The sequence below is a fragment of the Neodiprion fabricii genome, chromosome 2 (genome assembly GCF_021155785.1).
Source record: "Neodiprion fabricii isolate iyNeoFabr1 chromosome 2, iyNeoFabr1.1, whole genome shotgun sequence".
Taxonomy (NCBI): Eukaryota; Metazoa; Arthropoda; class Insecta; order Hymenoptera; family Diprionidae; genus Neodiprion; species Neodiprion fabricii.
Window position 1 is genome coordinate 4330901 of NC_060240.1, and position 10371 is coordinate 4341271.

A 10371-nucleotide genomic window follows, 5' to 3' on the forward strand; every position below is an offset into this window, starting at 1 on the left:
GATAGCGTAGGGAATCTCCTCCCCGAACGAGGGAACGAAACGCGGCGAGGAAATCGGCGCCGCTTCTTCTCCTTCTTCTTCTTCTTCTTCTTCTTCTTCTTCTTCTTCTTCTTCTTCTTCTCCTCTTCTCTCCCTAGGACGCGACCGGGAACCCGGGACGTCAGCCCGGCGTCGCTCCCGATGCGCGACCGAGGCGCGCGCCTTCGCCTCTGCCTCTGCGCTACCTTGTAGGGCAGCGTCTCAAGGCACGTATAGGCATAACTGCCGGCCAGCGCCCACGTCTGGGCCCCGAGGTGGTCATTACGTTTATATCGAGGGTGGAATTCATTACTGCACGGGTCCGGTGGATGGGGTAGGGAGGGCAGGAGGGGTAGGAGGAGGAACGCCCTCCCCCCCTCTCCTCTCCTCTTCTCTCCGCTCCTTGCCCCCTTCTACGCCTCAGCGTAAGGAACACCCGCGTGGGTACCTCTGTAATCACCGGTGATGATCCACGCACTCGCGGGGACCGTCGGCGTACGATTGCCTCGATAGTCGATGACCCTACGGTGAAGATGAGAAAAAATTTCATTTGTACGGAGCTGGTGTGTTTTGAGCGGTTTTTTGCACGGGTCTATCCGTGCGCAAAGTAGTCGTTTTCGTGACGGTGTAGAGTGAGACGGCGAATTGCGCGTGCGCGGAGTACTGGAATGGATACTTTTGACGCCTAGGTGTTGAAAGCGGTCTTTTCTGTACTCCGGCCATGCGCTGTTGCGAAGAAATTTTACATCACGAGAGGCTAACCTCAATTTCGTGATTCTTGATAAAACGCGTGGCGTACTCTCGTTGTGTAAGGAATCGTGGGCAATAAGATGGCAACGGTATTTTTGTCTCGCGTATTTTCAATATTCGTTTTCGGCTCAGCTACGAATCGTATTGCAAACTTACGCTCGGACTGAAAAGACCGAGTTTGTCTACTTGTTACATAATACACTATTTTCGTTACGGGAATGGTTTCAATTTCGTTCAAATTGAAAGAAATTGTCGTGTCCCTAAGCAAGTAAATCCATTCAGTGCGATTATTATTCTCCTTAATGCCACATTTTTTTTTTTTTTTGCTACTACAATATTGAATCTGTTTGTTCATAGTTTGTTACATTTTCTATCAGTCAAATAAGCCGATAAAAAAGAATAGTAATAGGTACATACTGGATGTTATAACTATAGCTAGAAAAGGAATTCTTATTTTGTATCCAGTAAATTGTAATTTAACAGTAATGGGGAAAAATAAAAAAAAATAAGAAATTAAAAAATTCATAGAGTTTAAGGACCTTGTATGTTTCTTGGTAATTGATTGATACTCTAACCCGTAACTTCTTAAACAACTGTATCAAAGAATTCGTTAAACTGTGCAAAATAAGATCTCACAATAAGTTTTATTAATCAATTTAGATTCTCAAAGATCCTGTTTCGCGAGATGCTCTATAAATTTTGTCCTACAGTACGTGAAAGAATCTGAAGAATTTTTTTTAAATAATCAAGTGTTGCAGAAAATTCTTCATCCGTCCTCAGTTTTTGTATCGGATCAGCCATAATTAAATTTCATATTCATACCACGAGCATAAAACTGTTTTACGCGTCTAATCGTTTGCCTAAAAAAATCTGTATAAATTTCACAATTTCTGGGAAATTCTGTCACAAATGATCGCAACGATGGGTATGATAATATACGAATACCCTCCCATCCAGCGATTAGACAGAAAAAACGACCACCTGGCGAAATTATTATAGTTTCCTTCGTATATTATATTTCGCGTCGTCCCGCAGGACGAGGCTAAACTCTCCTTATATCCACATTATACGCGGGTATATATGTGGGCTGATGAGCGAGTAGGGAGAAGGAGGATGAGGATCAAGGGGACGAGGGTTAGGAGAGGAAGGGCAAGGGTAGCCAGCGGTGGCTACCGAGTACGTGACACCGATAATCAACGAGTCAAGTGGACTTTAATTTCTTTGCGGTACGGGCGGAAGGGCTGAACTCGGGGCCCGAGACTCCGGGATGCCTATACCTACTGTACGGGGCCTCTTGTATACACCTGCCGGCCTCGCGGCCTCATGCCGGACGGCAGAAATACCCTCCTGCGCTCTGAGAGCCGCGGTATTCAACCGTCAGAGACACTGCTATGCACTCGGGCCCCGGGACGACGCCCGCGCCACCTGTAATTGGGCCCAATCATCGAGGCTCTCATCCAACCGCCCCCTCTCTCCCACCGTCCGCCCCTTTTGCCGACCAAGAGACGTTTCTAGGTTTGGTTAGTGATTTTTATTTTTTTTTTACAAAAATATGGTAGGACGATAAATGACGCTCAGTTTTGTAATTGCAAACAAAAAATCTATTATACATGTTACTATTGTTTTTTATTATGGTCAATCGGACTGCATTTTCTTGTATCTTGGCTCTTGCTATAGTTTGATGTTCAGGCTTTGTTTAACTGAGAAATATGTAGTTTTAACCGAATGTATAGATTCAATGGAATAGAATAAGTAGAAAAATTGGTGTTAATCATTATAATTGCTATAAATAGATGTATTTGTACTAAGTTTTCTTGATTTTCAACCGATTTTCAACTCGACTCATATTTTGGTTGGGTTGGCTAATTGGGTTTTAGGTGTTCTGATTTAATCGAGGAATAGGTTACATTCTGGCGATTTATAACGCGAGAGACACACAGTTTCGAAAATATAACTTTTGTACGGATGTAAAGTTGACCAGAAATTGTATTCAGTCAATCCACAGTTAGATTTTGAATACTCCGGGATTTAGACATTTACGATTGGAAAAAAAAATGTCCCTCTTCATACGCGCATAAGACTTTGCGAGAATACGTGATTACACTTGTCAATATCTTTGAACGGAATGAACAGAGAGAGTTTCAACGTTTGTAAAGATCTTTAGCTATTCGATTTATAATTTTCTCATGCCAGAATACCGATGATCCATATTAAATTATTGTCGATGCGACATGGAGGCGTTTTTCCTTACAACGAACAACCGGAAGCCAAGAAGAAGCGAAAGCTTAGCATCCATGATCACGAAATTGTTTTATTTCTAAATTCATTGGGCACTCATTTACCAAATATTCTGTTCGCCAAAGACGAAGGACGCAAATGAGATCCACTGGCCTCACGTACGGGAGCTACGTCGCATCTCCCGAGGCAGGTTGCCTTCCTTGCCTCCACCTCCTTCTTCGCCTTGCCTACCAACAGGCAACGGCTTCTATCTTACGGCTATGGTATAGCGATGGAGAGAAACCCTGGCTAAACTCGTTCAAAATCCATAGATTTTGCAGAATCAGTGAAGAAAAAAAAAAAACAAAAAACATTCCCTGCATTTATAGCAGGTGAAAATTCAAATGTACAATAAATAAATCGATCTTCCAATAATTCTTCACAGGCTAAATCAATATTTATATAATATACACATACGTAGCTATAATTTTTTCATTCGTCTTAAAGAAAAATTAATTGTGTTAGAGGGAATTGAATTTTCACTGTACGTGCGCGAACCAACAAAAAAATTTCATGTGCTATGTACGTAAATAAATTTTTACTCGAATCCTGTAATGAAGTTTTTTGTCCCCACAAATTTATGTAGTTATTGAAAAAAAAAAAAATAAATAAAAATTCCTTCGATTTGTTCGATAGAAGAACCAAAAAACTCTCCACCGTGACTGAGTATATGTGACAGGTTTGACGAAGAAGTAAAATTTGAGATCGTTACTTGAAATTCTATAACCCATTCGCTCTTTCGTATACTACAGTGTGCAATCTTGATTATCGTTTTTAACGATTTTCTCAAGAAACACTGCGTGTCAAATAATTGTCAGGTATATAAAACGGGGGTAAAATTTTCTCAAAAATCGATTGCCGCTATGTATTTTGGTAAAATTATTCTCAAATAGCGAGAGAAATGGAAATATTGAAATGGAACTCAATTTCCGAAACATGTCCAAGGCATCTGAAGATCGTCCAAAAGGTGTTTCTCTACTAAAAAATAAAAAGGCATTTTACGGGTTAAATGTTATCCTGCAGGGCGGAAAAATCGGAGCCAATCCGAGTAGGTACGTGAAAATTGGCGTGTTCCTTGTTCCTAGCGTTCGCTAGCCGACCGTTGGCTCCTGTAGGAGGTAAATAAGAAGCGGCGGGATGATCGACTCAACTACACCTTCGCGGCGTGGTCTCGCAGGTAATAGAATACGTCGGGGCTGCTCGAGGGTTCGTCGGCTTTGTCGGTGCGCGAGGAGTTGCGATACCCGCCCGATTACCCGACTGCTCGTGTGTTCGCCACTGACGTTCGCCCATTGTGTGGGAGGTGATACATCCAGACGGCGGGACAATGCGATCTAGATAAGAGGAACTGCTTTAAATGACGTACCTACCTTGTTTCGAGTATTGCCGCTGCGGCTCGGGACGCTCTCGAAAAGGTTGCCCCCCATTTTTTTATACCTTCGGACGGTTTTTTTCTTTCTTTCTTTTTTTTTTTTTTTGTTTTCTTTTTGTTTTTCGTTGCAACTGCGAGAAAACCGCGAAATTACACCGCAGCAGACGCGAGGCTCCGGCGCTTAAAGACTTGATGATAAGGTACGGAAGGGCCCCTCACTCGGTGCGGAAAGAAACTATACGCAAGGTGCTCCTTACTTTTTTTCTTCTTTTGGCTAGTTCCATTTTTACAGGTACCCGCGGAGCCTTGGAGAACTCGGAAATTTGGAAATTTTTGCCAAAATCTAGGACTCAACGATTCGCACGTATTAGGGTACCAGAAGTTCAACAGTGACTTTCTAGACGTAGAGCATGGACTCCGGATTTGAAACGATAATCGCTCGATCCGTAAGAAGAGACAGAAAGGAACGCGGTCGGTGACTGTAATGTTTTTATTTTATTTTATTTATTTTTTTTCAACCAAAAACGTAACTGCCATACCAGACTTCCCAGACGTGAAATTTTTTTTCGGACACGTATTAAAAAACGACATCGATTGTCGAGTACGAATAACATATTTTTCTTACTGCATGTATCTCAACAAACGACAATTTCTTTCCTTTCTTCGTTACATGAATTAATCATTAATGTTGACGCGTTTGAATACAAGAACTTAACCTCACGTTGCGACATTCCATCTATTTATTAAACGATCCTCGAGGTTTTTCATCGTCTCGCAGTTATAAGCTCTTACATAAGATTTACAAACTGTCGAGCCAAATAGTTTATGTTAACAGAGTATTAATTGCCTAATTATTTGTTTTAACACGTCGATAATTTCCCTCAAAACCACATATTGAGTAAATCACATGTGGATGGAGTAAAGTTCGTTGAAAAAAAAAAAAATAAAACTCGAAAACATAAATTTTGACGACAAGTTGTGTATGAAACAGGCTTTCTAATTATTATCACTAAATTTCTAGTATGTTCCTTTAATTTTTTTCTCACTTTGACATGTGTTGTACGGTTAAATTTTTTCAATTCAACTTCCACACGGGTGTTAAAAGTGAATAGAGAAGAGTAAAAAAACTGTCCGGCAGGTTGTAAGTATAGATGAAAAATTTTCTCGCCTTACTTTCCGTATGATATTTTCTTTTTTCTCTCGCGTCAGACAGACGAGACTGAAATTAGAGACACGTGTCGGGATGAAATTTTGTCGAAAACACAGCGTATAATAAGAAGCGTAATAGATATCGTCCGGGGTGTTTTTTCTAACGGTAATAACACCGTCAGGGTGCTCGTTAGGTGCAACGCATACAGTGTCGGTCTTGACACGCGGTTGAATTTGTCAAATTGTAGCACGCGCCGAGGAGGATAAAATCAGGGTGGCAGCAGCGAATTACAAACGATCGCATCGTCCCGTCCTGTGGTTTTAGTAGATCGTACGGTAAGGGCGCAGGGAACGAGGAGGGCGGAGCAGAAAGTGATTTGGGAAAATCATATTTCAGCGGCTGAGTCTCGAGAAGCAACAGCAGCAGCAACAACAATAACGCAAGGTGCAACGAAAATGAGATTTTTTATCGCCGATCATCAAACGCTGCCCTAAACTCCGTTCCGCGTTGCAGGAACGACGCGGCTAAAATTTTTTTTATCAATATTCAACGTCAGCGTTCGACTCGGTTCTTCCTGCACCTTGTACTTCCAGGCCCGACTGCAACGACTTTGAAGAAGGATGTAGCGAGACAGTTTGAAAAGGGAAAAAGGAAGAATTCAAACTCGCAAATGGAAACGGAAAATGATTTTTACAACTATTCCGAGTACCCCGGGTTTTAGTTAAGTGTAGATATATGGCTATTAAATTAATTCGGTAAATATGTCGTCTACGTGTCGTATACAATGAAAAAATAAAGTAAAACTTTCATTGCTGTCATTTTTACAAATTTTAATGTCGAGACCCGAGCGGGTTTAAATTTTAACGTACGTATAATATAATCGAGAAGAGGAATATGTATAGAAAAGAACGATCGTCACGGTGATAAATTAACCGATAATAAGACGTGATGATTTACGTCGATTCTATGACGGAATTTACGTCGAATATATAATTTACAACTGTAGAGGTGGGCATATAGCTGTTATATACCTATATCTGAAATGCACGTATATATTATTTATATTTACACACGAGTGGCTTACCACTAAACGATCGTTGATTGAACACCTTCCCGGAATACCTCGTCCGTACCTCCGTATTACATACAAAATATCGCCTCTCGGATATCGACGTCTCTCGAGTCTCTGTAACAGATTTTTTTTCCAAACACCTACTTGCATAAATCATTCTCAAATTTCGTTACTACAAAAGCAAGGGATCCCGGAAATTGTCGCCAGAGCTGCAGTCGTCGAAACGTAGAAGACCGTAAAATCGATTTAAAAAAACGTTTCGACATTCATCGAGTCATCGGATGAAACTTTACACCACATAATTTTCGTTTTTATTTAACGAAAAGAAAATAAAAAGTGATTTAACCCAAAAAATTTTGAGCTTTCTTCGATCTTACGGGCTTTAAATTTCTCGTTATTAGATTAATCAGACGTTCGATCGACACCCGATTTTCGATCAATCTAAAATTCGAGAGGCAACGGTGTTTCCCTTGTTCTCTTACCCTCCGGTCGTTTCCTGTTCCCCGGAAGACAGCCGGTCACGAGGGTGTCGGACCCACCTGTTGATCGCGAGGCTCGATTCTTCGCGTTTATGGAATCCTGTGAACAGACGTACCGCATTGGAACCGAGATCAAAGAGAGCGGTGGGTATGATGAATAATGAAACCGCAATCTGCTCGAAGAACGAAACTTGTACTTTTCATGAGTAAAAAAAAAAAAAAAAAGAAAAACCCAAAAAACTCTTTAAAACAAATATTTAAACAAACGAAGGAAGATACCGAAACGAATTAGAACAGCTCATCGCGGTCGTAATTTTTAAATTTCGTTCTTAGTTTGTTTTTGGTCCAGAATTCAAAAGGTAGCCCGAGGAAAAATTACTCCATATAGAAAAGTCCATTAACTCGGTGGCGGAGCAAAGTGGTAAACCTCTAATCCGTTTCACCTACGCAGTATCCGCTTGTTTATGCTCAAGGGTCCCACGCGTTCGGTAAGTGAGTATTATACGTGTAATAATACACGAGTGTTCATGGATCGCAGGTTAAAAATATCACACATGCAGGTTACGAGCTGCTCTACGCCGAATCCGGTATAGACTGCCCGCCTGTGTGTGTGTGTGTGTGTGAAATATGCTCGTACGGTGAGCGTTACACGCAGCTTGCGTAACGCACAAATATAATAATATAATACAAACGATCGCTCCCGCTGGAGATGCGAGAGAGGAAAATAGAGAGAGAGAGAGAGAGAGCTTTAGGGTATAAGCCATTCGGAGGAGGCAATTGAAAATGTTTGATAGCTCGTTAACGAACGGTGCAGGATAGATGTATGTGCATTCATGTACGCAACTATTCAACCACCATCCATCCATACGGGAGCTTCGGCTCACCTACCCGGTATAGGGTCATTTGCGTGTGAAAGTATACGCGCCTCGTTCGGTGAGCACGAATGACCAGTTGAAAAGTTTGTACACATTACACCTTTATTAATCATCTCTGATCCACGAGGACGATTCTGATAAACGTTTTATACCATTACCTCTTATTACCATTCATTCGTTCTCCGTTTCTCTCTTTCCTTCTTCTCTTTTCCCTTGGAATAAGTTACAGATAAGCGCTTTGGCAGCGAGGCTGATTGCGAGTCGTCTGTACGCGAAGCGCCAAAAGCGTCAAAGTAAATGCTCGTGAGAAACTTCATGACTAGTTTTTGGGAACAACCGTGCATGGTATGATACGTGTACCATTGATTACGCCATCAAAGACGCGCGATAATGCATGAGAGTTTACGTTTAAGGATCTGAGAGGGGATTTAAAAATCTTGGAGAGAATTACCGGCTGCGTCAAGTTCCGTACACGTATCGTGCTTTGGTCGGGACGATGCGGGGACTTGAAACCAATTAAGCCTGTACGGTGGAAATTATTCGAAGGTCCAGCGGCGTGGCAGCAACGGACCGGAATCTTTGCCGATGACGTCATCCGCCTCCAACTCCGGCCTCTTCTTCTCGACCCGTCGGTTTTCATCTCAGGCGTATAGGTTTGTGCGTTTGCTGTGTAGATTTATACACACGCCAAAGACGCCCACGCGAATGAAGAAGCAAAGCGCGCTGCTGCGTCTTCTTGTCTCCGCGTCGCGGTTCAACGGGCGATTCTCGAATCCTAACCGTGGTATTAGAGAAAGAGGAGAGCCGAGCAGAGCTTTGAAACGCGAAGCTGAGAGACTTCGAAACGCTTATACATACACCCGTGGATTTATGAAACGTTGAAGGATGCCCACATCAAAGCTCGCCCGGTGTACTTTTAGCTTATGACACGGTTATGTCGACGGGTTCGGTGTTGGCGCAAAAATAGAGACCGTACCCTCCACACCCGCGCACTTATTTTTATCGTTGCACAACGGGCCGGAATTAGCCGGAAGCGAAGCCTCCTTCTAGCTTAAAAAAAAAAAAAAAAAAAAAAAAAACAGAAAGAAAAATTACTCAAAACATGGTGAAATCAATTGTTGCAGCAGTTAGTGTACGTATAATCTCAACCCCATAACCAACCGCTGAATCGGAAATTCTTACACATCAGCGAGCAACAAGTGGTTCCATGCAACAAGTTCACATGCTTCGAGGATCTCTAGCAGCAGGGCGATATGAGCAGCAAGAGAAAAAGGAGAAAAAAGTATGCCGAGGTGAGAGATTGCTCTCCTATTAAATCGACTTCGACGAAAATAACGGACAAGCGATAATTGACGCGATCTTGTCGTTGGATTGATCGAGGTCGATTCGCCGAATTCTAATCAGTCCGGTATCTCCCACACCTTATACTTGATGCGAGCTCCGCAGATTGCCGGTTACGACCGTGGCGGGTGAGACAAATCCAACGGAGACACCGAGAGCGCTACACTTCCTCGAGTTTACGTCCCATGCACCCACCCACGCGTGAGCACAATCAGTGTGACATGTAAGCCGTAGTTACCGCGGTGTATCCGACGTATATCGTGACAACGCAACAATCCAAGTCATACCCGACCGACACGTGTAGGTATTTAAATCAGCCTCTGTATCGAGACTCGAAATAGTCCGTTTCTAACACTCCTTAAGCACAATGCCGTGCCTTGGTAATCGAGACCTCCCTGCACCGTGAAGAAGCCCAACAAATTATACCGCGCCTCGTTTTAGGTACCGTATTGCAAAAAAGAAGGTTCGGAAGGTGATAGAAGCAGCTTCTACAGGCGTTGAGAAAGGTGGCTTTTCAATCGGCTGGAAAAAGCTTCGTGCGTAGTCAAAATGTCGGTTGGAATGCACCAACGAGGAAGGTATCCCAGGTCGATATCTCCGATTTTTTATATTCGTTGGTAAGACATTTCCAGCGTTGGTTTCGTTCGAATACGTGAAGCGCATCAGGAAATCGTCCCGTTGGTTAATCCCTCATTTCTGGGGGTCATTTTCACTGCCTTTAAATGTTTACTGGCAGATAAAGAAAAATACGCGTTGCTTAGTTTTTAGTCTACTACAGCGTATAACATAAACTAAATCAAATCGGAGAGATTGACTTAAGATACCTTCCTTACAAGATCCATGAAGGTCGACACGAGTGTTTCACATTCGAATGACAAACTCTTGTTTTTCAGTGATCAACAACGTCGTGCATGCCTTAATTTCCACTGATGACGGATCGCGTGTGAAAGAATCGAAGCGCATTCTTGAATGAAGAAGCCAAAGTCCCTGATCATTTCATACCTCGACTATCGGAATGAAGCGTGAACTTTTAAGCC

General features: G+C 42.5%; 1 protein-coding gene across 1 annotated transcript in view; it reads right to left on the minus strand.

The window, feature by feature from the left end:
• Window positions 1-220: 220 nt before the first annotated feature.
• The window catches only part of LOC124176895, a 60792-nt gene continuing 50641 nt past the window's right edge, over window positions 221-10371 (minus strand). Inside the window, exons 3-5 of the mRNA XM_046558731.1 lie at window positions 7122-7218; window positions 6652-6753; window positions 221-540 (exon numbers count right to left, since the gene is read on the minus strand). Coding sequence (XP_046414687.1) covers window positions 221-540; window positions 6652-6753; window positions 7122-7218 — 519 coding nt within the window. The remainder of the gene's footprint in view (window positions 541-6651; window positions 6754-7121; window positions 7219-10371) is intronic.